Source organism: Anolis carolinensis, unplaced genomic scaffold (assembly GCF_035594765.1).
Source record: "Anolis carolinensis isolate JA03-04 unplaced genomic scaffold, rAnoCar3.1.pri scaffold_12, whole genome shotgun sequence".
In the NCBI taxonomy this organism is placed as follows: domain Eukaryota; kingdom Metazoa; phylum Chordata; class Lepidosauria; order Squamata; family Dactyloidae; genus Anolis; species Anolis carolinensis.
In genome coordinates, this window is record NW_026943823.1 from 21,783,451 (window position 1) to 21,810,997 (window position 27,547).

Sequence of the window (27,547 nt, forward strand, 5' to 3'; positions counted from 1 at the left end):
GAAGAGTTGCAAATATTCCGGCCTATTTCATGTTTTCCGTTCTGCTTCCTTAAGAACTATTTAGAGAGAGTTAAGCTTGCACTGTACTATGTATGGTTATTTGACACGTCGCTTAACCAGTGTATTTGGATAGCACTAGGTTGGCCAAGTGCCCACATTTATTTCCAGAATTGATTTTATTGAGGATTTTCTCTTATCCTTTTCAGCTACTCATCTTTTTTTAAAAAAAATAATGACTTGTGGTTTTCCAAAACTGTAGAAATCCCATGTTTTTCCAAAAAATTGCTTTATTTCCCACATGTTTTCCTGTTACTGGCCCATTCACTGCACCATCATCGTGTACAAACCAAAACACAAGGGCATACTGGCTCATGTTTCCAAGTTCATTAGCTTCATACAAACACTCAGACTTGCATGACTACAATACCAACAAAAATATGAAGTTCAAACAAATTTCAGAAGTGTCTTATAAATATTTCTGGCAGAAGGTGGAAGATAATTTAAAAAGGGATGCACGCAAAGTGGGGTTTTATGTATTTAGGGTCTGAGGGTGTGTTCTTGTTCTTTTCAAAACAAAAACAACATAGAATATGGCTAGGCTTAGTGTTGTAAGAGCTATGAAAAGTGTGTCAGTGACTTCGGAACTGTCAACATTGATTCCCGTTGGACCGAAAGAGGTTGCTTCTGGCAGCCACCGTAAGTAGCTTGTGTCCAACTTCTTAAGGCAAACTTTCCAAGATTGTGTTCCCATTTAATAGTTTTCAAAGGAAGTCCACTGAACTCTTGTCAGGTCCTGCGGATGCCAACTTCCCGGAGTAAAAGCGTGCATCTTGTACAAACCTGTCAATCTGTGAAGTGTCCATGGTGAATTATCACTTTCTCCTAAGCTTTCCTGAAGAGGAACAAGTAAAGGAAAGCAATGGGACTTCCTTGGGAGCTGACGGTCAGGAGATCCCAACGTTCCCCTTCGAAGTGGCTCCATGGTGCATTCACTGTCTTACTTCTTTAAGATAACCTTAAACCGCCAAATATTGCCCTGGACTTGCTTAAGCGGTCTCCTATCAGAAGCCATAGGATCTGACATGGTGGAGTTTCACCTGCACAAGGAAGAGTTCAGTGCTTTTTCTGATTTTTTTTTTCACTCTCCTGGAAGTCTGGCCTGGCTTTAGCGGGGGCAACCTGCGTTCCCACCATCTTGGCCATTATTTTCTCAGAAAATACATAGAAGTCCTTCAGAAATTGCAGGAGGCGGGCAGCCCGGTTGGAGAGGTGCCCCGACTGTCCTTGGAACACGAATTGCTACTCTTTGGAGTCCTGTCCGTTTCCTTCTAGGGTGCCGTCCTCATTTGCCTCCTTCTCTTCTTTATTCCGCTTGTTCTTTTTGTGCTTGTGGCGCCGGTGGCTCTCCCCTTCTTCGCTCTCGTGCTGCTTGCTAAAATCGGATAAAAGAAACATACTTAAAATACCGTATCCTCAGTCGTACTACCACTTTCAAAGCTCTCAAACCCGAAGGTCTTACCGCCGCGAGGATTTGTGTTTGCTGCCCTCCTCTTTGTCTCTGTGCCTTCGCTCCCGGTGGCGGTCTTCCCTTTCGCGGCTGCGGTCCCGACTCCGACGATAATCCCGCTCGAAATCGTAGTTGCGCTCCCGGCTGTAATAGCGGTACCTCTCATCATCGCTGCAAGGAGAGAAAAGAGCCGTTTGGGCAGAGAAAAGACTTAGAGGAAAAGGGGGAAATCAATCACTCACACGCTCTGTGGATTGCAAAATTGGGGTTTAAAGTCATATGTGGAGTCATGAGTCTTCACTTCTTCAAGAAGTCAAATGGAAAGAGACAAAAAATATGACAAGGGAATGGGTTTGCAGTTTAACAACACTTGTCACTAGTGTAAAAAGATTCGGAAACAAGACACAGTGCCCGCAATGGAACCTGATTCAATGAACATGATAGGGCAAGTTGTTCGTGACTGGACAGCTTTACTTCGTACATGTTTTTATTCAGAATTGATTCAATCAGTATACTGTACTTGGGATTTAAGTAGGAGTATTGTGTGTGTCCTCCAGTTGCCGTTAGATTACAGCTTCTGAGAAATCTAGCCAGCAGTGAGAAATGCTGGGAGTTGTTTTTTTATCATGTCAGAAGCAACTTGACAACATACTGCAAGTCTGTTGTGTGAAAGAATAGGCCATTTACAGAGACATTGCCCAGGGGACTCCTGGATGTCTTACTGGAAGGCTTCTCTCATGTCTCTGCAAGCTAGAGCTGACAGAAGCTCACCCCATCTCGCAAATTTGAACTGGCAACCTTCAGGTCAGCAGTTCACAAGGGTTTAATTTATTTTATTTATTTATTACATCACTTCTACCCCGCCCTTCTCACCCATCAGGGGACTCAGGGCGGCTTACAATATAAACATACACATCAAAAAACAGTTTTCATCTAATTTAAATTTAAATTTAACCCATTCCACCACTGCAGCTGGGAGTTGTAATTCAACAGCATTCAGAGAACAACACAATCCCTGCTCCTGAGTTCATGTTCATCCAACCTTGCCTTATTGGACCTCGGTAGGCGCACTTAGTTAAAAAAAAAAAACACTGATGGATCACGTACTCAGATTAAGGCTGCTTTCATGCACATTACACATAGTTGGGTGTCGTCAGGTTCCAGTCCACACTCACTTGTTGTATTCGCTGGTGGTGGGGGTCCGGTCCCGGTCTCTTTCCCGCTCCCGCCTTGAGCTGGAATACTCCCAGTGACAGCCATCCAAAGCACCGGAGCCTTTGTCCACCGTCGTCACCCAGGGAGTGTGGGACGTGGAAATGGGAGGGTAGCTGATGAAACCCGAATCTGCGGAGAAGGAACAGGCCCTGTCACTCTTCCCCGACATCCACACACCACAGAAGCAGGCGCGCAAAGGATTCTCTTGACCCATGTGGCGCATTGCAACGTGGCATCCAATTGCATGCAGTACTAGCTCCGCTACTATACACAGAACACGTCATGTTCTCCTGAAGCAATTTAATCTATATTGTTGAAAGAAATTATCTTCCTCCGGTAGCTTAGGAATACACATTCACTAGGGTGAGGAGCACAGGGCCATTGCCAAAGGAGGAACACTTGGAATAAAAGAATTTTTGTCTTGTCAAAGGCTTTCATGGCCGGGATCACAGGGTGGTTGTATGTTTTCTGGGCTGTCTGGCCATGTTCTAGAAGTATTCTCTCCTGACGTTTTGCCCACATCTATGGCAGGCATCCTTAGAGGTTGTGTGGTATGGAGAAACTAAGCAAGGAAGGTTTATATATATCTGTGGGAACATGAAAGGCACTGCAGACTAATTTAACCAGAGAAATCAGCCATAGCAGAGCATTTGATGAACCAACCTGGACACAATATATTATTTGAGAACACAGAAATGCTTGACCACTCCAACAACTATCATGTCAGACTACACAGAGAAGCCACTGAAATTCACAAACATATGGACAACTTCAACAGAAAGGAGGAAACCATGAAAATGAACAAAATCTGGCTACCAGTATTAAAAAACTCAAAAATCAGAACAGTTAATAAGAAGCAACACTCTGAGACATGGGAACTAGGGGCAGTTAACAAAGAATGCCCCCAGGCAGAAAGTAGCCAGTAGATGAAGCCATTCAATGCAAATTAGGGTGATTAACTGGAACATTTACGCTGGCCTCCAACTGCCAAAGAGTTCTTCCCTCACCCTGGACTTCCCACAGATACATATATAAACCTTCCTTGCTTAGTTTCTCCATATACCTCACAACCTCTGAGGATGCCTGCCATAGATGTGGGCGAAACGTCAGGAGAGAATACTTCTAGAACATGGCCATACAGCCCGGAAAACATACAACAACCTAATGCGATTTTTACCTGAATCTCAGAATCTCTAGGTCTTTCAGCAAAACTCCATGATGAACCTTTGGCAGAGACTGACTACGGAGTTGCAACATAGAACTTGGAGATTTCTAGAAACCAGATTCATCAAATCTGAGAATGTTCAAATCTCGGAATTTGCTAGATCCTCCAGGAGATCTATATGGCAGCTTCTAGCTGAAGCACACCATGGAATCATCTGGAAGATCTAAAGCAGTGGTTCTCAACCTTTGGGTCCCACCAGGACTTCTGCTCCGACAGCTCCTAACAGCTGGTCAACTGGCTGGGATTTCTGGGAGTTTGAAGTCCAAAACATCTGGAAGCCCAAATGTGGTAACCACTAATCTAGAGGAATTCTGGGAGATGGGGTGACATATTTGGTTGTTTGTGGGTAGATGAAGCTGCAGTTAGTCTTGAAGGTACAGAGTTGTACTGCACTTAATTCGAGTGTTCAGTCATGGACAATGAGTCAAACAATGTCCTCCATCATTTGATCAGCGTTGTACTCAGCAGACGATCTCAATCTACAAAAGTTTGGATCAGATGTAGAGTGTGACACCCTCCCTATGGATGAATTATTATCAGCACCAAAAGGTAAGAAGTCCTTCATGGCACACTATCTTGACCCTACTTGGGTCGTCTATTTCGGCAAACAACATGGCACGCTATATTTATTAACACAAAGGCCCTAGATAATGCATACACACAAAAAAGAAACTTTCTCAAGTTTTGAACCCAGGGAAAGGGACTTCCCTTTGTATTGCTTTCACGCATCAACACTAAATGATACATATAATATTGATAATATTATAATGGAATACAATATTATACTACTAATAATACAATACAATATTAATTATATATTATAAATTAAATGTAATATTACTAATCTTACCATATAATGATGTAGTACTATACAGTAATTTAATGTTTATATTGTGCTATACTAATAATACATTGTATGTTCATTTGATTTCTAAGCCGCTCTGAGTCCCCTTTGGGGTGATATATAATTAATATTATTATATTGTATTATGAGTATAATAAAAAGGTAAAGGTTTCCCCTGACGTTAAGTCCAGTCGTGTCCAACTCTGGGGGTTAGTGCTCATCTCCATTTCTAAGCCGAACAGCCGGCATTGTCCATAGACACCTCCAAGGTCATGTGGCCAGCATGACTGCATGGAGCACCGTTATCTTCCCGCCAGAGCAGTATCTATTGATCTACTCACATTGGCATGTTTTTGAACTGCTAGGTTGGCAGAAGCTGGAGCTAACAGCGGCCGCTCATGCCGCTCCTGGGATTTGAACCTGGAACCTTTTGGTCTGCAAGTTCAGCAGCTCGGCGCTTTAATGTACTTTGCCACCGGGCGAAGTATTATATTATTATAATATTATATTATAATATAATATATAATATTATTATATTATTATTATTATATAATATATTATAATATAATACTATTATAATATTAATCTATATATATAAAAGGGTAATGGAATCACGGCACCGGACAAAACAACTAAACTAAACGCCCCACAATCTCGAAAATTGACAGCAAAACCTCTTATCCATGCCTCTACGTTCATACAACAAAAAGAAAAGAAAAATAAAGTCCTAGCCACAGCAACGCATGGCAGGGCACAGCTAGTATATTATAATTGTAATACAATAATATTGTATTACAATTATAATATTATCAATATTATATGTATATACAATATATATTTATAAATATATATTTATAAATTATCTACACTTCCATACATCAAAAACAAACCTAGAAGTGTCTAGGAGGCCCTTCTAGATTTGGAAAAAGCCGAATGAAAGTATGGAATGGGGTGGCCTGAAACTTACTAAAAAGCGGGAATGGATGCTTGGAAGAGAAACAGATTCAACTTTTTGAGTCCAGATAAAGTATGGAAGTCCATAGAATAGGCCTGCAAAACAGCTATATGAGACACTGAAGTCTCAATTGGAACCTAATTTTATCTTCATGGTAATATTTGCAATTTAAAAAAAAACAAACATTTTACCCCAAAAAAAGAATACATAATTTCCTTTTTTATTCCGGACAAGAGAAGGTAAACAGAAAGGGATGGTATTCAAGTAACGCAAAACATTTTTTCAGGGAATAAAGCCGCGTTAATGAAGCTGACAATCTATAAGGCAATCCTCACTAACAGCCAATTTTAAATACCTTTCTAGATAAAATAGGCAAGCTGTCTTTGCTCGGGAAATAGCACAGTCCCGGCACATCCACTGGAAGTCTTCGCTCAAAGCAAATGTCTCTCCCACTTGGAAAACTCAGGGCTGTAAGTGGAACGTACAATATGTGGCTGCTCCCAAAAAAATCCCTAAAACCCTGCAAAAAAAAAAATCCCTAAACCTCCAAAATTTCAGCATTGAAATGCTCCATAGGTTCCAAGTGTACAACACTACAAAGTGAAATGCAAAACAAGAACACCTTTGGTTGGCTTTCCAAAGAAGACTTGGAAGTAGTGATAGAAATCAGAAAAAAACCAGGCATGGGCAAACTTCAGCCCTCCAGGTGTTTTGGACTTCAACTCCCACAATTCCTAACAGCCGGTAGGCTGTTAGGAATTGTGGGAGTTGAAGTCCAAAACACCTGGAGGGCTGAAGTTTGCCCATGCCTGGTCTACAGTGTCATGTGATTTTCTCCGACATGCGAAAACGTGAATGAAAAAGTGCTAAGGAATTCGTGCTAAGCAAATGGGGGAAACCGTGGGAAATAAGGAAACAAAGGGTGTTAAAATGGCTTGTGTGGGCCGTTTCAGTGTCTCAAAGTCAAAAGAATCCCCAAAATATCGAGTAGAAACAAGAACCACGTTACTTAAGAATAATTCTATCCGATCTTCCAAATTATATTTTGGAGAATCAAGGTGTGCTCTGTGGATGCATCTGTGTCCCACAATCATATATTTTTTTCTTTCCATCTTCCAGTTCAAATATAGCAAAACGTGGTGGCATAGTGGTTGTAAAATTTCATTTAACAGCTTCTTCGCAAACCAGTTGGTTTCACATACCCAGTTAGATTGTGAATGAAGATACAGCGGCCGAATTAACGACGGTAGCTGTGAAAGTTTTAGTTGGTTTGGCCTGGCTTTCTCTAGTTTCAATGAGGTTCACCAGGAAAAAACTTAAATATTTGTAACCTCAGATAACGTCTTGACTGCCTACAAACGTGTCACCTGGAGTCTACCTCTGAACAGGATTTTCAGTTTTTGAATTGGTAGCCCGGGGAATCTTTTGGGGTGATATTATATCTTATTGAAACTACAGTGCGCAAGTGTTTCAGCTGTGAGCAGAACGGCACCGGGTCATTCCCAAAGGGAAGCCAGGTCGCAGCAAAGTTCGGGACTGCCCAACCAAACTATCGGGAGAAAAGGCCAGGTCCCGGCGGGGAGAACAAGAGGCCGAAGCAGCATCAGCACTGGTTCCTGGGAAGAAGAATTTCTCACCTGAGGAGCTGTAGCCAAAGGGAGGAGGCTGACGGTTGTTGTAGCGGGCAGGCTGGCTTTGAGGAGAGAGACGGGAGAGACGGAAGGAGAGACAGGGAGGGAAACACACACAAAAACCCATTAGCAATATCGAGCACTTGGGCTCCTTCACACTGCAGAATGATAACACGCTATAGAATCTGAGAATAATAAAGAATTGGGACTACAACCCAACCCTACAGAGGAGGGTGCCTTTGCCCACGAGTGCGGACACTTGTTTGATTTGTGTGTCTTGCATTTCAATCGAGGATTAGGTAGGAGCGTGCAAATGATACAAGGGCTATCCACAAAGTAGGTTACGTTTTGGATTTTAAAAAGGACAAAGTATAGGAGAAATCATTTACCATATGCAGCTGGGCCGACATTTTCAAACTCATTTATCTATAAGAGACGTGTCTAGATTTCAATGAGGATTACGTGAGATTGTAGTACAGTAGAGTCTCACTTATCCAAGCTAAATGGGCTGGCAGAAGATTGGATAAGCGAATATCTTGGATAATAAGGAGGGATTAAGAAAAAGCCTATTAAACATCAAATTAGATTATGATTTTACAAATTAAGCACCAAAACTTCATGTTATACAACAAATTTGACAGAAAAAGTAGTTCAATACGCAGTAATGTTATGTTGTAATTACTGTATTTACGAATTTAGCACCAAAATATCACAGTATATTGAAAACATTGATGACAAAAATGGCTTGGATTACCCAGAGGCTTGGATAAGCGAGGCTTGGATAAGTGAGACTCTTCTGTATTGGGATGTGTCTTTCAGCTGCATATGGTAAATGATTTCTCCTATACTTTGTCCTTTTTAAAATCCAAAACGTAACCTACTTTGTGGATAGCCCTCGTACTTTAGTACAGCAAGGCACCCACACCAACTGGAGTTGCATTCACAGGCAGTTTCCTGAAATCATGGATATGACTGAATGCCATGAAATGACCTGACCTCGCATACCATTGAAACATGCTGGTGATCCTAGCGCATTTCTTGAGACTCTTTTTCACTGGGTGCAGGTAAGTGAAATCAGAGATACGGGGCTCTTGCTGTAATGCAAATGTGTGCCAGTCTGTGAACGAAATTCAAGAGCCTTAAGGACACCATGCAACTGAAGTGGACCAATAAATAGAGCTAGTGAAAGGGGAAACCTATGTCCTTTCCATGCCCAAAAGAGATCCCCAGATCCCCTTCCAAACTATCACAGAGCCACTGAGATGTCTGGAGTAGCTTCTGGGAGTGTCAGGAATGGCGAAGACCCTTTTAGTCCCTTTAGTCCTCACTTACCCATCAAGCGTTGGGATCAAAAGGGCCGGCGGTGGAGCGAGAGGTGGAGGAAACAGCCCTGGAAACGGAAACAGAGTTTGGGAAAGATTTGAGAAAGGACGGCACGTCCCCAAAAGCATCGGATTATTTGTAACAACTGGCTTTTCCCCACATTACAGAGCTCGGGATGGAACGGCAGGTCGATCTAGGGTGTTTAGGGCTCATTTACACTGGATAAAGTGCAGTGTCACATTGCAGTGGAGGCCCTCACTCTTGGGGATTCCTTGGATATTATACCTATAATTTATTATGGCAATTTATTGGAGGACATGAGAGAAGCCTCCCCACAGGATGGCAGGAGGAACAGCGAGTTTCATCTATGCTGACATTTGTGCCATCACTGCTCAAGCAGGGAGCTTTGAAATGATTGAACAGAAGCCCTCCGAAGCTTTAGGTGCTCTTACTGCCTATTACAGAGAAAACCAGCTGGTCCCTAATCCATCCAAAACACACATATTTATATCTAAAGAACATACAGTAGAGTCTCACTTATCCAAGTTAAACGGGCCGGCAGACGCTTGGATAAGCGAATATCTTGGATAATAAGGAGGGATTAAGGAGAAGCCTATTAAACATCAAATTAGGTTATGATTTTACAAATTAAGCACCAAAACATCATGTTATACAACAAATTTGACAGAAAAAGTAGTTCAATACGCAGTAATGTTATGTTGTAATTACTGTATTTACGAATTTAACACCAAAATATCACGATGTATTGAAAACATTGACTACAAAAATGGCTTGGATTATCCAGAGACTTGGATAAGCGAGGCTTGGATTAGTGAGAGACTACTGTATTTGTGTTCTTCAATATGAGGAAAAATTATACAAACAGAGCTGGGAAGGGAAAAGGAAAAATCTCTCTCCCATAGTCAATGACTAGAGCAAGTTGCTAAATGAATATGAAGATGAGATGATAATAATAATAACAACAACTGCAAAAGGCCACCCTACTGGGATCTGCGCAAATCAGCCGAAAATACATCACACAGTCCTAGATGCTTGGGAAGTGTTCGACTTGTGATTTTGTGATACGAAATCCAGCATATTTATCTTGTTTGCTGTGTCATAATAATAATAATATTAATAATATACATCACACAGTCCTAGACACTTGGGAAGTGTTCGACTTGTGATTTTGTGATACGAAATCCAGCATGTCTATCTTGTTTGCTGTGTCATACAATAATAATAATAATAATAATAATAATAATAATAATAATAATAGCAATAATAGTGATATATTGGTGCTTGCTCCATCAATGTTGAACATTTACACAAATGATGGCCAAAGGATATTTAGTATAATGCTAAGTTTTTAACTTTGTTTGTGTTTTGCTATTTATTTTAATTGTATTATAAATTTGCTTCTGACAAGATAAAAAATAACTATTTATTCAGCTTGCAAACCTCTCTGAAAATGGCAGGGAGCCAATCAAAGGGACGGAACGAACGTATTCTGAAAGTCTGCTGCTGTGACTCAAAGGAAGCAAAGAACACATACCTGGAATGGGGCCAGCGGGTGGTAAACCTACACAAATCAAGAAGACTAGTTAGGACAACAGCAGAATATATCACCTTTCAAAAACAATCCAGTTTAGAAAAGCTTGGAGGTTGGTTAAATGGAGCAAGGGGGTCGGGGTGCAAGCTTCTGAGATCTGGCCAACAGTTTGGCCCACGAGGCTATACCACTTTGACACATGTCAAAATGCAAAGCCCTGCTCTAGAGCAGAACCACTATATGTATACGGGCTCCTTAGATCAGTGACGGAGCACTTCGTTTTTCTAGATGGAGGGCCACAGAAACCGCCTTGGAGGCCATCAATGGCCCATGATCAGGAATAGTGGGACTGTGGAATCTGCTGGGGTTTGGTTCCAAATCAGTGCTCAGGTCTCATTGTATACAATGGTGTAGCAAAAAAAAAAAAAAAGGTGTCCTTTATACAGACAGTCCCCATATTACAAGCGAGAGCTCTCTCTTTCTCTCTGTATATAAATGTAATGTTCATTTTATTATGGAGGAAACAACAAAACCACTGAACCAAATCACACCAAATTTGGCCACAAAAGACATAGTCATCCAAGGTATGTCTTTCAATAAAAAAACCTAGAAAAATATAGAGGATTTTTTCTCGTGTCAGGAGCAACTGGAGTTGCTTCTGGAGTGAGAGAATTGGCCATCTGCAAGGACGTTGCCCAGGGAACGCCCAGATGTTTTGATGTTTTACCATCCTTGTGGGAGGCTTCTCTCATGTCCCCGCATGGAGCTGGAACTGATAGAGGGAGCTCATCCGCGCTCTCCCCGGGTTGGATTCGAACCTGGCAACTTTCAAGTCAGCAACCCAACCTTCAAGTCATGAGACTTTAGTCCACTACGCCATCGGGGGCTCCACTAAAAAAGGGCTGAAAAACTAGGCTTATACTTGAGTATATACAGTATTTATGCAATGCTTTTGACACAAAATCAATGAACTCCCATTCTTAACTAGGAGTTGTTTGTAAGTCGGATATTTGCAACTCAGGGACTGCCTGTATAAAACGGCAAAATCAAGGCTGGCTTTTTGGAATTTCAGACTCTGTGGTTGTGGGGTCTGTGGATACAGAGGGCCACCCCTATGAAGGACAGGGTAATCCTACAGCTGAAAGCTTATGGAAGGAAAACCAAAGTGAGTATCGAAAAGAGTGTTGCGAATTCCAAAAGATCCTTTTCCTGGAGGGTCTCGCATGCTAAGCAGGCACCTACCTGGCGGGTGGAGGGGGGGGTGGGACGGAGGCCACGGGCGGAGGGGGCAGGTGCAGGAAGTGGGGCGGAGGGGGGCCGCCCAGCGGGGGTGGTGGTCCCGTCGGAGGCGCAAAGGCCGGCTGCTGCTGCTGCTGCTGCTGCTGAGGAGGCGGCTGTTGCGATGGCTGCGGAGGAGCCGGGGGTTTGCTCCCGTGGTCTCCGAGGACCTTCAAAGAGACAAGGAAGAAGGTGGGCCTGTGTTACGCTCCAGCCTTGAGACACTTTTCCACCCAGCACCTCACCAGAGTCCAGTAGTACTATCTACAAACGTTTATTACAGGGAGAGATCTACTCCCTTGTTTAAGGAGCTCCACTGGCTACCGATTATTTTCCGGTCCCAATTCAAGGTGCAGGTTCTTACCTATAAAACCCTAAACAGTTTGGGACCCGCCTACCTTTGTGACCGCATCTCCCCTGAACGCACCTGAGCTTCAACGAGTTCTCACAAATTCTCACAGAACATCTAATTAGTCTATCTTTCACTACCTCCGCTCTCAAGCCTAATCTGGCTTCTAGGGAAAACTCCCCATTGGCCGAAAGCCGTTTCACAAGGGAACTAACATCTTCACTTTCTGTTGCCTTGGCATGAGGACAGGAATCCAAAACAATGCCTGCTCAGCCTGCAATTCTCTCTGCTCACTAGCAGACCCTTTGTTTTGAAACCCATCAATTCCCTCATCCTCTGAAGCATCAGAAAAATCCCCTGCTGCTTGTTGAGCCACAACCATCTGGGTCTACCGTCAAGAGACATTTTGGAAGAGGGAATTGACCATTAATGACTCTCCTGCCCCACAGCCAAAAAGATTCCTTTTGAAAACCAAGGAATGCCAAGAATACGGCACGGAAATGGCCTCAAAATATATGGTTCTAGTCCAGGCATGGGCCAACTTTGGCCCTCCCTCCAGGATACTAACTCCCACAATTACTAATGGCTGGAATGGCAAGCTTCTACTCCTCATGAATGCCATGGAAAGAGTAGGTGGCACTTCTGGGGATTATTCCTCCACCGGATAAGGGGAAATGGAAACTACTTTGTGGTTCGCTTTTCGTGGATTTGCTGTTTTGCAGTTTTTCAATAAACACTAAAAGAATATAAGAAACCATAAAATTATGATTTTCCCTTCCTTCCTTCCTCTCTCTTTCTCCTTCCTTCCTAAGGAGAAACCTAAGGAAGGAAGGAAGGAGAAGCTGAAGGGAGAGAAAAGGAGGCTGAAGCAGCTTCGTAAGATTGTAAACCACACAGTCGGACAGCATCAGTGAGATTGTAAACCACACAGTCGGACAGCATCAGTGAGATTGTAAACCACATAGTCGGACAGCATCAGTGAGATTGTAAACCACACAGTCGGACAGCATCAGTGAGATTGTAAACCACACAGTCGGACAGCATCAGTGAGATTGTAAACCACATAGTCGGACAGCATCAGTGAGATTGTAAACCACATAGTCGGACAGCATCAGTGAGATTGTAAACCACATAGTCGGACAGCATCAGTGAGATTGTAAACCACACAATTGGACAGCATCAGTGAGATTGTAAACCACACAGTTGGACAGCATCAGTGAGATTGTAAACCACACAGTTGGACAGCATCAGTGAGATTGTAAACAACACAAATATAGCGTCCCTACTTTGCAAATTTTCACTTTTCGCAGGTGGTCCTGAAACGTAACCCCTGCGATAAGTGAGGGAACACTGTAAATGAAAAATCAATTGAGTCAGGATTGTCAAAATGGAAAATGGGAAGAACATTACAGGACTGGCCCAGCTTTTGCTCCCTACTTGAATGGGGTTTTCCTCGGAGGCGTGCTTGTCGCGCCGCCTGCCTTCCACCCGCCGGATGGTGCCCGCTTGACCGCCAATCACATCGATGGTGCCTCCCAGCTTCCTGGATGGAAAAGGGAGACAACTCTCAATATGGGATACAGGAGACTCCGGCACTTGGATCGCTTCTATGAGCTGCTTTGAGTCCCTTCGGGGAGATGGTGGCAGGGTATAAATAATAATAATAATAATTATTATTATTATTATTATTAAAACCATTCATTACCTGTTTGGCGGAGGCCCGGCTTTGATCCGCCCGCCAAGCAAAGCTACAAAATCTGTCTTGAAATCCATTTTGATGATATTGTTCTCCGGCTCCTTTTCGGCATTCCCAGTCCTTCCTTGCTGGACCTAAGCCAAGGTGCAAAGAAAGAAGGAGAGAAACAGAAGGTTGCTTTAGCTCTTGTTGTTCAAGAGCTAAAAAGGCCAAGAGGATAAGATATATGCTTGGTGTTGAGCAAGTGGTGAAACGTCAGGAGAGAATGCTGCTGATACATTGCTACACAGGCCGGAAAGCTCACAGCAACCCAGTGATTCCGGCCATGACAGCCCTCGATAACACAATAATCCAGTTCTTCACAGAGTCCTATACAGTAGAGTCTCATTTATCCAACATAAACGGGCTGGCAGAACGTTGGATAAGCAAATATGTTGGATAATAAGGAGGGATTAAGGAAAAGCCTATTAAACATCAAAATAGATTATAATTTTACAAATTAAGCACCAAAACATCATGTTATACAACAAATTTGACAGAAAACATAGTTCAATAAGCAGTAATGCTACGTAGTAATTACTGTATTTACGAATTTAGCACCAAAATATCACAATGTATTGAAAACATTGACTACAAAAATGTGTTGGATAATCCAGAACGTTGGATAAGCGAGTGTTGGATAAGTGAGACTCTACTGTATTTAGAAAAGACATACCTGGGAAACACTATGTTATATGCGAGGGTGAATGAAAAGTAATGCCTCCACCTTCGTTACTAGGGTTTGGATGGGAGTATTTTAATAAATCAAATGCAGAAATAATCCTTAAAATGTGCTCTTTAACTACCACTATTCACTTTTCCACATAATCACCAGACAATTGGATACATTTCTGCCAACGATGAACAAGTTGTCTCTTTCGGGAGCCATTCCCGCTCCTTCGCTGCTCACCGTGATCTTATTCTCGGCCGCACTGACCGGAGGAGAGGACTCCAAGCCCAGCTGGAGCCGGCGCTGCTTCTCGCAATAGGCCTTCCAGGTCTCCTCGTTGAACCCGTAGTTGAAATAATCTGAAAGGTCAGCGCCTGCGGAAGGACAAACAAAACAGAGCGGCTGCAGAAAACTGTTGGAAACAGCAGACTTCTCAAGCCTCCATTTCTTATGTATATAATTCAGATTGCTTACTGTGTTGTGTATGTGTGTATTGGCCCTGGGAGAGAAGAAACCATGAGTGGTTGCCTCTCCTCTAGAGTAGAATGGAAAAGGAACCTGTGGGAAGACACACCCCCCCCCCCAAAATGATAAGGGTGACCTTTCACTAGATTCAGAACATCAACAAACTCCAGGTGTTTCGGGCAGCGAGTCGGAGGAACCTTCCTTAGACCGAGATACAAGGTTGAGTTTGAAGGTTCATCGGCCCAGGCGTTCCCATAGCTAATAAATGTGTGGGAAGCCAATGGCAGAGAAATGCCTTTCTGGCTTGTAAACATGACTAAATACAAGAGAATCAGAAAATGATTTCAGACAGAGCAACGTTGATCTTGGAAAGCACATCTCCTGCCTTGTTTTAAGCACATGGAAAAGGACTTTCGTTTGTGTTCATGCCTGGAAACAGTGTTTTGCTTTCAGGGTGCCTTGTTTTTCAGGACTTAGGAGTTGTTGGATTGCAAGGGAGAAAAAGAGCTATTGCTAAAGGACTGGAGAGAAAAATTATTAGAATATATCCAAATGGCCAAGCTATCCAATGTCAATGAAGACTTTTTCCATTTCATTCTGCAGCCTGAACTGGTTTCATTTGTCACCGCCTCCTCATGCAACACATACATTCCTTCATAAAAAAAAACATACTTGACATACATATATCTGTTTCTCTATTCTTCCATGCATTCTAATGTTAGATCTTTGCGCTATTACAGTGTGCCTTCAAGTCGTTTTCCATTTATGGCAACCTTAAGACGGACATACATATATATCGTGGCACTTGAGAAGATGGACTGCTGCTTTCTTCTGAGGCTGAGTGGGTGTAACTTGCCCAAAAAGTCATGAGATTGGTCATGAGACCACTTAATAGCCTAGCTTGCTGTTGACCTAAGCAGCTCGAAAGACAGTTGCATCTGTCAAGTAGAAAATTTAGGTACCACTTTATGCGGGGAGGTTAATTTAACTAATTTACGACACCATAAAAACTTCCAGCATTGTGCGGAAAGGAATGAGGAAGTACTCCATCAAGGACTCAGTGTCACAAGTGGACGGTGAAGTGGCAGCTCCCCCTGTGGCCGGAATCAAGCATACCTTCATGAAGCCGGAAGCTGGAAAATGTTAAATTGCCTCTGTGTCTGTCTATATGTTATATGTCTAATGGCATTGAATGTTTGCCATGTATATGTGCATTGTGATCCGCCCTGAGTCCCCTTCGGGGTGATAAAGAAGGGCGGAATATAAATACAGTAGAGTCTCACTTATCCAAGCCTCGCTTATCCAAGTTTCTAGATTATCCAAGCCATTTTTGTAGTCAATGTTTTCAATATATCGTGATATTTTGGTGCTAAATTCGTAAATACCGTAATTACAACATAACATTACTGCGTATTGAACTTCTTTTTCTGTCAAATTTGTTGTGAAACATGATGTTTTGGTGCTTAATTCGTAAAATCATAACCTAATTTGATGTTTAATAGGCTTTTCCTTAATCCCTCCTTATTATCCAAGATATTCGCTTATCCAAGCTTCTACCGGCCCGTTTAGCTTGGATAAGTGAGACTCTACTGTACTGCAAATAAATAAACAAAGGTCACCCACTGGGTTTCCATGGCTGAGCATGTTCTCCCAGTGTCCTAGTCCATTGATCAAACCACTGAACTGGCCCATTCATCCACAAGGCTCAATGCTATGGAACCATGGGAGTTGTAGTACAATAAGGTAAACTTCAACATGTATTCCGGGTTTTGCGAACCATAAGCGATTGAAGGACCAAGTTCAGCAATCTGGAAAGCTCCTTTTCAAAACCCAAAGCGGGTCCATCTAACCATTGACATGGAAGACACTGCTGGATTTCAAACCCGCAAATCTTAATTAAAAATCTATATACCCTGTTTCCCCTAAAATAAGACATCCCTGGAAAATAAGACCTACCCTGTTTCCCCGAAAATAAGACAGTGACTTATATTAATTTTTGCACCCAAAGAGGCGCTAGGTCTTATTTTCAGGGGATGTCTTATTTTTCCATGAAGAAGAATTCACATTTATGGTTGAATTTTAAAAAAATGAAAAATTATTATCTACTGTACAGTAGTTGTCATCACAAACCAGTATAACCAAACTGTTAGAATTTCTATATTATATTTTATTGCTATACTGTTTTTAAATTACTGTTTTTAAATTTCTGTTTGTATGTAAATTTATGTTGTTGGGCTTGTCCCTGTGTAAGCTGCCCTGAGTGGGATACAAGAATAAAGTTGTTATATTATTATTATTATTATTATTATTATTATTATTATTTCTTGTTACTACCTTTATTTCCATGTACAACAATATATGGTATGTACATTTACCGATCCTGCATGCTTCCAAACAAAAACTTTGCTAGGTCTTACTTTTGGGGGAGGCCTTATATTTAGCAATTCAGCAAAACCTCTACTAGGTCTAATTTTCTGGGGATGTCTTATTTTAGGGGAAACAGGGTAGTAGAGGTTTTGCTGAATTGCTAAATATAAGGCCTCCTCTGAAAGTAAGACCTAGCAAAGTTTTTGTTTGGAAGCATGCCCAACAAACAGAACACCAGAACATGCAAGATCGGTAAATGTACGTACCATAGATTATTGTACATGGAAATAATGGTAGTAACAAGAAATTCTTGATAGGATTCACAGTTTGTCTGGTCATGCTGGTTGTGATGACAACTACTGTTCAGTATATAATAAATGTTCACTTTTTTTGTTCAACAATAAATGTGAATTCTTCTTTATGGAAAAATAAGTCAGCCCCTGAAAATAAGACCTAGCACATCTTTGGGAGCAAATATTAATATAAGATACTGTCTTATTTTCGGGGAAACACGGTACTAAAACGCCAGCAACTCCACCTTTTCATATGAGATGAAGGTTCATGGCGACCGGGCCCCCCAACCTCCCTCCGACCTCCCGCTCCGCAGTGAAGAAACCCCAAAAATAAAGAGAGGAAATCTCCTGAGAATATTTACCACAAGAAACTTTGAGGCCCCACCTGGTTTCCTCCACGGTTTGTCTTCAAAGGACTCTAAATCCGCTTCGATGGCAGGCAAGCCGTTGATGTTCCCCGCAGCCTCCAAATCAATGCCTTTGGGATGGGACTTGGCTTCGGAGAAACGGAAAGCAAGACCATGCCTCAAAACGCTGCCTTTGGTGAGCAAATTATCATTCGTTTAAATGCCTCTCCCTGCTCGCTGCTCAGTGACTTCGGGCACATCTACACTGTGGAATTAAAGCGGTTTGAGACCACTTTAACTGTTAAAGTCTTGGATTCCATCGCCTTGAACTATAGCAGTTAAAGTCGTGTTAAACTGCATTAATGTGATAGTGTCGAGTCCCCTCTAATTTCAAGACAGGATCAAGGGGCATGCAAATTTTTCGTTAGTTGTCGTAAGTTGTATCAAATTCGTTAAATTCGTACTTACGGCACGATATTGGACACGTGCGCCAAAAACGTAGGAATTGAAACTCACCAAATATTTTTTTTTGTTTGCATTTTGTAAACCTCGGAAGCCTCCCAAAGTCAGTTTCATGTTCAGCGCAAGGAAGCAAAGCAAAGCCAAAAAGGCTGGCTTTCCTTTTAAAATGAATGGACTCTCACAATGAGGAGAAGGAAGCAGCAAGCAGAAAGCAGAGTGAGCTGGGAAAGAGACTGAGAAAGCACAGGATTCTGGGAAATGTAGTTTGGGAAGGTGAGGATCCCTGTGGCAGAGAATGGAATAGTCCCTGCCCTGAACTACATTTCTCAGAATTGATGGGCTCACAGTGGTCAACGTGTTCTGCCATTATAGCAAGTTTCGCCCCAATAGCTATAAAAAGATGCCCCAAGTGTCACTGTTTTCGAACAGCTTTGAAGATCAGAAGAAAGGGATTGTAACTTAGAAAAAAAAAACCCATCGTGACAATACCTGTGGCTGGTGGTCCGTAGCCTCGTCCCGTTTTGAGATTCAGATTCATGGGGGTCCCCCTAAAAGAGTGGGAAAAGGAGGATCAGAAAATGCAACATGCTTCAATGGAAGGTTCCTTGTGTTTCGGTTTTCAACAAAGTACACCTATGCTGTCAATTGAATGCAGTGGAAACATTTGAGAATTTATATTGATATTTTCCACAACGTACACTTCTAAGCAGATAATATAAGATTATAAATATATGAAATAATTGCTGTGGTATAATAATACAGAACAATATAATCTCTAAAACCAGGACAGTCAATAAAGAGCAACACTCTGAAAGCAGGGAAATTGGGAATTCCAGAAAGGAAACAATCAGGGCCAGATAACACCTCCCAACAAAGGATTCCCTCGGGCAGGAAGCAGCCAGGCTTTGATGTTGCAAGGCCATTAAATGCTAATCATGGTGTCTAATTGCAGCATTCATACCTGCCACACCGAGACTATTCATTGCTATTCAAACTGGCCAACCAAGGATTCCGCAAGGTAGAAAGCGGCCAGGCTTGCAAGCAGCAAGGCTATTCAGTGCTGTTCAACCTGGCCAAGATTTCCCCTAGATAGAAAAACCCGCCAGACTTTGAAGCCACGAGGCTACTCCATCCCATTCAACCTGGCCTAGCAAGGATGCCCTATGTAGAAAGCAGCCAGGCTTTTAAGCTGCAAGACTATTCAGTGCAATTCAATCTGGCCAAACAATGATTTTCCTACAAAGGAAGTAGCCAGGCTTCAAAGCGGCTCTTTGATTGATGGTGCTGCTCCAGCTACTCCAGAAAACGGCCAGGCTTTGAGGCTGCAAGGCTATTCACTGCTATTCCACCTGGCCAACAAATGATTCTTATAAGCCACAGCAACACGTGGCCGGGCAAAGCTAGCAATGTTGTAAATGTTTTGTTTTCTTGCCTTCCAGAACATTTTCCCTTTCTGTGATGATTCATTAGACATGTGCTAAAACTTATTGAACTACTTATTAAACTTGAATCAGCTTTACTCCTCTCTGCCACTCCCTAACGTACATTGTGCAAAATATCAATAAAAATTGGTCAAATACACAGATCTGGAGGGTCAGGCAAAACCTGGCCTCTTACAATTGCTTTACTTGCAGTAAAGCAAAGCAAAAGAGCAAAAGGAGGAATAGAAGTAAAATACGGAGACAATGGGGAGCCAAGAGCCAAAAGTTTGCAGGACACAAAGGACATACATGTACGAAGGAGCCCCCGTTTTGATGTTGCCGATCGTGACCCGAATATCGTCGTCGTCGCTGTCACTGTCGCTATCGTCTTCATCGTCCTCTCCGCTCGGAAGGATCTAAACCAGCAAAGAAGCACAATCAAAACACCAGCGAAAGAACCAAGAAGGTTGGAGATTTCTTGAACTCATGGAACCGGGACACAAGCCAACCTGATCTTCCCAAAGCGAATTCCGGGGGCAGGAGAGCCTTCTGGTGGCTCTTTAGATGGACAGGCTTTAGGAGGCCTCTGAACCTGCCCTGGAATTGATTGCTCGATTTTAATTTTAATCCATTAATTGGACTGACCTGCTGCATGAGCTCTCGATCTTCGCAGTTGACCATCCTGCCCTCCTTGGAAAGATCTTGCAAAGGGTGGGAGTCTGCATTTCTGAGAAAAGAACAAACACAAGTTGTCTTGGTTTGGGATCCAAAAAGGAAGGAAGGAAGGAAGGAAGGAAGGAAGGAAGGAAGGAAGGAAGGAAGGACGGAAGGAAGGAAGGAAGGAAGGAAAGAAGGAAGGAAGGAAGGAAGGAAGGAAGGAAGGAAGGAAGGAAAGAAGGAAGGAAGGAAGGAAGGAAGGAAGGAAGGAAGGAAGGAAAGAAAGAAGGACGGAAGGAAGGAAGGAAGGAAGGAAGGAAGGAAGGAAGGAAGGAAAGAAGGAAGGAAAGAAGGAAGGAAGGAAGGAAGGAAGGAAGGAAGGAAGGAAGGAAGGAAAGAAGGAAGGAAGGAAGAACGGAAGGAAGGAAGGAAGGAAGGAAGGAAGGAAGGAAGGAAGGAAGGAAGGAAAGAAGGAAGGAAGGAAGGAAGGAAGGAAGGAAGGAAGAACGGAAGGAAGGAAGGAAGGAAGGAAGGAAGGAAGGAAGGAAGAACGGAAGGAAGGAAGGAAGGAAGGAAGGAAGGAAGGAAGGAAGGAAAGAAGGAAGGAAAGAAGGACGGAAGGAAGGAAGGAAGGAAGGAAGGAAGGAAAGAAGGAAGGAAGGAAGGAAGGAAGGAAGGAAGGAAAGAAGGAAGGAAGGAAGGAAGGAAGGAAGGAAAGAAGGACGGAAGGAAGGAAGGAAGGAAGGAAGGAAGGAAGGAAGGAAGGAAGGAAGGAAGGAAAGAAGGACGGAAGGAAGGAAGGAAGGAAGGAAGGAAGGAAGGAAGGAAGGAAGGAAGGAAGGAAAGAAGGAAGGAAGGAAGGAAGGAAGGAAGGAAGGAAGGAAGGAAGGAAGGACGGAAGGAAGGAAGGAAGGAAGGAAGGAAGGAAGGAAGGAAGGAAGGAAGGAAAGAAGGAAGGAAGGAAGAACGGAAGGAAGGAAGGAAGGAAGGAAGGAAGGAAGGAAGGAAGGAAGGAAGGAAAGAAGGAAGGAAGGAAGGAAGGAAGGAAGGAAGGAAGAACGGAAGGAAGGAAGGAAGGAAGGAAGGAAGGAAGGAAGGAAGGAAGGAAGGACGGAAGGAAGGAAGGAAGGAAGGAAGGAAGGAAGGAAGGAAGGAAGGAAGGAAGGAAGGAAGCTAACTTTCGGCTAATATTGTCCTTGAAAAAAAATTTTTGCTCAGTTTCTCTGAATACTCTTGAATACTTTTGTTTGCTGAACTAGAAAAGCTGTATTCAATATCATTCATAGAATCATTGTCCTAGAAGGGACAGAGAGTTTCATCTATGCTGATGATCGTGTCATCACCGCTCAAGCAGGGAGCTTTGAAATGGTTGAACAGACGCTCCCTGAAGCTTTAGGTGCTCTTACTGCCTGTTACAGGGAAAACCATCTGATCACTAATCCATCCAAAACACATATATTTATATCTAAACATATTTGTATTCTTCAAGATGAGGTAAAATGATACAAACAGCTGGGAAGGGAAAAGGAAAAATCTCTCTCCCTCAGTTAATGACTCAAGCAAGTTGCTAAATGAATATGAAGATGAGATAATAATAATAATAATAATAATAATAATAATAATAATAATAATAATAATAATACACTTGGGAAGTGTTCGACTTGTGATTTTGTGATACGAAATCCAGCATATCTATCTTGTTTGCTGTGTCATAATAAAATAATAATAATAATAGTGATATATTGGTGCTTGCTCCATCAATGTTGAACATTTACACAAATGAGCAGCCACTTCCAGAAGTGGTAGAGTTTCATCTATACTGACGATTGTGCCATCACCGCTCAAGCAGGGAGCTTTGAAATGGTTGAACAGACGATCCCTGAAGCTTTAGGTGCTCTTACTGCCTGTTACAGGGAAAACCAGCTGATACCCAATCCATCTAAAATGCCGACTTGTGCTTTTAATTTTAAGAATCATAGAATCATAGAATAGTAGAGTTGGAAGAGACCTCATGGGCCATCCAGTCCAACCCCCTGCTAAGAAGCAGGAAATCGCATTCAAAGCACCCCCGACAGATGGCCATCCAGCCTCTGCTTAACATACAAGTATTTTGAACATACAAGTATCTTGAGCTCTGAGGGTGACCTGGGAAGGAATCCCACTGGAGCATTGCAACACACTAAAATACCTCCTTGTGGGAGGCTTCTCTCATGTCCCCGCATGGAGCTGGAGCTGATAGAGGGAGCTCATCCGTGCTCTTCCCGGGTGGGATTCGAACCTGGCAGCCTTCAGGTCAGCAAGCCAACCTTCAAGTCACAAGGCTTTTATCCCCTAGGCCACCGGAAGTGGGAGAAGGAGAGAGAAACTGGAATCTTTTAAAAGCAGAAGTTTAATTTGGATGGTGCCTGCCAAATTGGTATAGTTAGTTGTGCATTTTTGGCTGACTCTCACTATCACTTGTCAGAAAATTGACGAGTGGGCCTGCCGTTCCTACCCTTCCATAAACTGGTATCAGGTAAAGGATGCTACAATTCAAATGTCTGTCCAGCTGGGTTCTGTGCATGGCAGAGCCGGCCCTAGGTATCTTTCAAGTGTAGGCGAACAGAATTTTGGCGCCCCCCCCCCCCCCAACCAATCACTGAAAAAATAAAAGCGTTGGATAAGCAAAAATGCTGGATAATAAGGAGGGATTAAGGAAAAGCCTATTAAACATCAAATTACATTAAGATTTTACAAATTAAGCACCAAAACATTGTTTTACTCTGGACGGTGCTCTGACTTACAAGAAGCACTGCTTGATTATCAAGCAAAAAGTGGTTGCTAGAAATAATATCATACGAAAGCTGACTGGCACAACCTGGGAATCACAACCAGACATAATAAAGACATCTGCCCTTGCACTTGGCTACTCTGCTGCTGAATACGCATGCCCAATGTGGAATACATCTCACCACGTTAAAACAGTGGATGTGGCTCTTAATGAGACATGCCGCATCATCACAAGATGTCTACGCCCCACACTACTGGGGAAATTACCGTATATACTCGAGTATAAGCCGACCCAAATATAAGCCAAGGCACCTAATTTTACCACCAAAAAACTGGGAAAACATTGACTCCAGTATAAGGCGAGGGTGGGAAACTTCAGAAATAAAAATAGATACCAATAAAATGACATTAATTGAGGCATCAGTAGGTTAAATGTTTTTGAATATTTGCATAAAGCTCAAATTTAAGGTAAGACTGTCCAACTCTGATCAAATCATGATTCTCATCTTCTTCAATGTAAATGTGCTTATGTATCCTTTTACTAGTAATAGAGTAAAATAATACATGTAATAATAATAATAATAAATACAGGAAAATAATACATGTAATAATAAATAGAGTAAAATAGTAAATGCAATAATAATAATAAGATCAGAGTGAAATAATAAATGTATTATTATCAATAATAATAGAGTAAAATAAATGTAATAGCAACAATAATAGAGAAAAATAATAAATGCAATAATACCAATAATAATAAAGAAAAATAATAAATGTACCATATATTCTCGAGTATAAGCTGACCCAAATACAAGCCAACCAGGACCCTCACTTGAGTATAAGCCAAGGGGTTTTTTTTCAGTCTTGTAGCCAGCTTCTCGTCAAACGATATTTAGTATAAAAGGGAGCCGAAACAATATATTATATTAATATTATTGTACTTTTATCGCTCATTCATTAGCATGCAGTTGACTGATGGCCTAAGCTTTAATAAATAGCAGCAACAGTACGCAGCACTAACATTTTGTAATGCCCAATCAAATGGAAATATTAATATATAAATTTAATAGCTAAATGTAACACCTTTGGAAGATGCTGGAAGAGAGTGGGAAATAGGACACTGGAAACAACCTTCCACCCCGTGAGTTGAAAGGCTTAAATAAAAAGGCCTTTTAATGAAAAACTGAGATTTACCCAGAAATCGGTCCATCCTCCGGCTTGCCGTTGTCATCTGAAAACAAAGTGGGAAAAAGAAAGGGAAAAGGATGCATTAGAGGCCAAACACAGAGACATAGATTGGGACCATCTGATAGGTTTCGCCATTACCAAATGTCGGAATTTAGAGCATTTTGGATCCCCAGCTTGGCCAAGTCATAAATTACTATATTGTACTATATCAATATATTGTATTATTATTATTAATATTACATGTAATATATAATATATAATTAACATTATTATATTGTATTATTAGTATTATATTGTATTACAAAATAGTATTAATATTATATGTATATGTATGTGTATATGTATGTATGTGTGTGTGTGTATATATGTGTGTGTGTGTGTGTGTGTGTATATATATATATATATATAAATATGTGAGCCCCGGTGGTGAAGTGTGTTAAAGCGCTGAGCTGTTTAACTTGCAGGCCGAAAGGTCCCAGGTTCAAATCCTGGGAATGGAATGAGCGCCTGCTGTTAGCTCCAGCTTCTGCCAACCTAGCAGTTCGAAAAACATGCAAATGTGAGTAGATCAATGGGTACTGCTCTGGCAGGAAGGTAACGGTGCTCCATGCAGTCATGCCTATGGCCACATGACCTTGGAGGTGTCTATGGACAATGCCGGCTCTTCAGCTTAGAAATGGAGATGAGCACCAACCCCCAGAGTCGGACACGACTGGACTTAACGTCAGGGGAAAACCTTTACCTTTACCTACCATAGTATAATATAGTAATTTAATGCTTATATTGTGCTGTACTAATCATATATTGTATGTACATTTGATTTGTAAGCCGCTCTGAGTCCCCTCCGGGGTGCGAAAAGCGGGATATAAATGTAGCAAATAAATAAATAAATAAATGTGCCACATATTGTAGAACCAGTGGGGCAAAGGATGAAAGGGGAATCCTTTAAGTTTGGGGGTGGGCTAAAATGGGGAGAGGAGGGGTGGAGCAAGAATGAGTGCAAGGAAAGGGGGAGAAGGGGCAAGGGAGCAAGGAAGAGGGGTGGGAGCATCAACCATGCAGGTAAGCCAATAGCGTTGTTGTATGTATTCCGGGCTGTCTGGCCATGTTCTAGAGCAGGGGTCCCCAAACTAAGGCCCAGGGGCCGGATGCGGCCCTCCGAGGTCATTTACCTGGCCCCCGCCCTCAGTTTTATAATATAATATATTGCATATACATATAATATTGATAATAATATTATAATGTAAAACAATATAACACTAATAATAATACCATATAATAATATTGATTATATATTCTATATTACATATAATATTACTAATAATATTACAGTATAATGGTATAGTTCAATATCTATATATATAAAAGAGTGATGGCATCACGGCGACCCACAAAACAACAAAACTACAGGCCCTCCAACCTCGAAATTTGACAACACAACCCATCATCCACGCCTCTAGGTTGATACAACAAAAAGAAAAGGAAAATAAAGTCCTAATTAAAGAGAGAGGAATAATGGCTTTTATCCAATTGCTGCCAGTTAGAAGGCTAAGCTCCTCCAACTTGGTCTCCTAGCAACCCAATAAAAAATAATAAAAAACACTAAAAAATAATTTAAAACACTAAAAAATTAAGACAATAAAATACTATAATAACAGAAAATAACTAAAAATAATACAAGAAAATAATAAAATATAATAAATAAAAAGATAACTTACAATAAAGTTAATTTAAAAATACAAATATCGTCAAATAAAAATTGCACAACAATTTTTAACCAATACCACTACAACTCTGCCACAGCAACGTGTGGCCGGGCACAGCTAGTAGTAATATATAATGCTAATATTGTGCTATGCTAATAATATAATATATTGTATGTACATATAATTTGTAAGCCATTCTGAGTCCCCTTTGGGGTGAGAAGGGTGTGATACAAATGTAGTAAATAAATGCAGTAAATAAATAAATAATAAATTTTAGACAGGCTCACCCAGTCTGAAATGACTTGAAGGCACACAACAACCACAACAACAACAACAACCCTAATTAACTTGACTATCTCATTGGCCAGAAGCAGGACCACACTTCCCATTGAAATCCTGATAAATGTATATTGGTTAAAATTGTTTTTATTTTTAAATATTGTATTGTTCTTTGATTGTTGTTGTTGTTGTTGTTGTTTTTGCACTACAAATAAGACATATGCAGTGTGCATCAGAATTTGTTTGTATTTTTTTCAAATGATAATCCGGCCCCTCAACAGTCAGAAGGATTGTGGACCGGCCCTCGGCTTAAAAAGTTTGAGGGCCCCTGTTCTAGAGGTATTCTCTCCTGACGTTTCGCCCACATCTAGGGAGAGAATACTCTCCAACAACCCTATGATCCCGGCCATGAAAGCCTTCGACAACACAGGTAAGGCAATGCTTCAATGAAGGGGAGAGGAAGGGGCAGAACCAGGAGGAAAGGGGTCTGTGTGCCTTTGACACCCCCTTTGCCCCCATTGCACAGTCAGTGCAGCCCATTCTTCCTGCGATGAAGAAGAAGGGAAAGAGAAGCAGGTCTCAGGGTTGTGGCATGTCTTTCGGGCTGTGTGGACGTGTTCCAGAAATATATTCTCTCCTGACGTTTCGCCCACATCTATGGCAGTGGTTGTGAGGTATGGATAAGAAGAAGAAGCAGGTCTGTACTAAACCCTTTCCCGACTTTGGCCGCACCGGGCTCTGCTCTGCTTGCAAGGGATGGAGAGGCCAAGGAGAGGGGGCTGGGTGCCTCCTCTTCCCCCGCCCTCCCTGCAGACCCTTCCCCATTTATATATATATATATCTCCCCCCCAATATCTATGTCTCTCTCTCTCACCCCCGTAGAGCCACTGCTCCTCGTCCTCGTCGGCCTCCAGCTGCACCGCGGCTTGTTCCAGGTCCAGGTCCAGTTCCGTGGCAGACATGGCCCAGGAGGGAGGAGGAGGAGGAGGAGGAGGAGGAGGAGGAGGAGGGAGGAAGGCTTCAAGGCTGCAAAAGGGCTTTTTTGGGAGGGGGCTGCGTTTGCCTTCAGGGCCGGGGCCTTGCCCGCCTCCCTCCCTCCGCCATCCTCTCTCTCTGCTCCTGGAAAGGAGGGAGGGGGAGGAGGAGGAGGAGGAGGAGGAGGAGGAGGAAGGGTCTCTTCTGGGGGGAGGAAGAGGAGGAGGAGGAGGCCAAGGGAGGGGCAGCCGGGTCCTAGCGCCCGGCCAAGGAGAGGGAGGGAGGGAGGGAGGGAGGATGGATGGGAGGAAGGAAGGAAGGAAGAAGAAAAAGA

The 27,547-nt window shown here is 42.2% G+C and overlaps 1 protein-coding gene across 1 annotated transcript; it reads right to left on the minus strand.

The window, feature by feature from the left end:
• Positions 1-267: 267 nt before the first annotated feature.
• Positions 268-27,495, minus strand: LOC103281840 (pre-mRNA 3'-end-processing factor FIP1). The gene is given in 17 exon segments (XM_062964095.1): positions 268-1,432; positions 1,520-1,678; positions 2,683-2,851; positions 7,384-7,439; positions 8,710-8,767; positions 10,256-10,282; positions 11,495-11,513; positions 11,515-11,700; positions 13,317-13,422; positions 13,585-13,709; positions 14,525-14,658; positions 17,795-17,905; positions 18,708-18,766; positions 19,949-20,055; positions 20,285-20,366; positions 24,260-24,296; positions 27,113-27,495. Coding segments are annotated over 17 exon segments (1,656 nt in total). The 5' UTR covers positions 27,201-27,495; the 3' UTR covers positions 268-1,299.
• Positions 27,496-27,547: the final 52 nt, after the last annotated feature.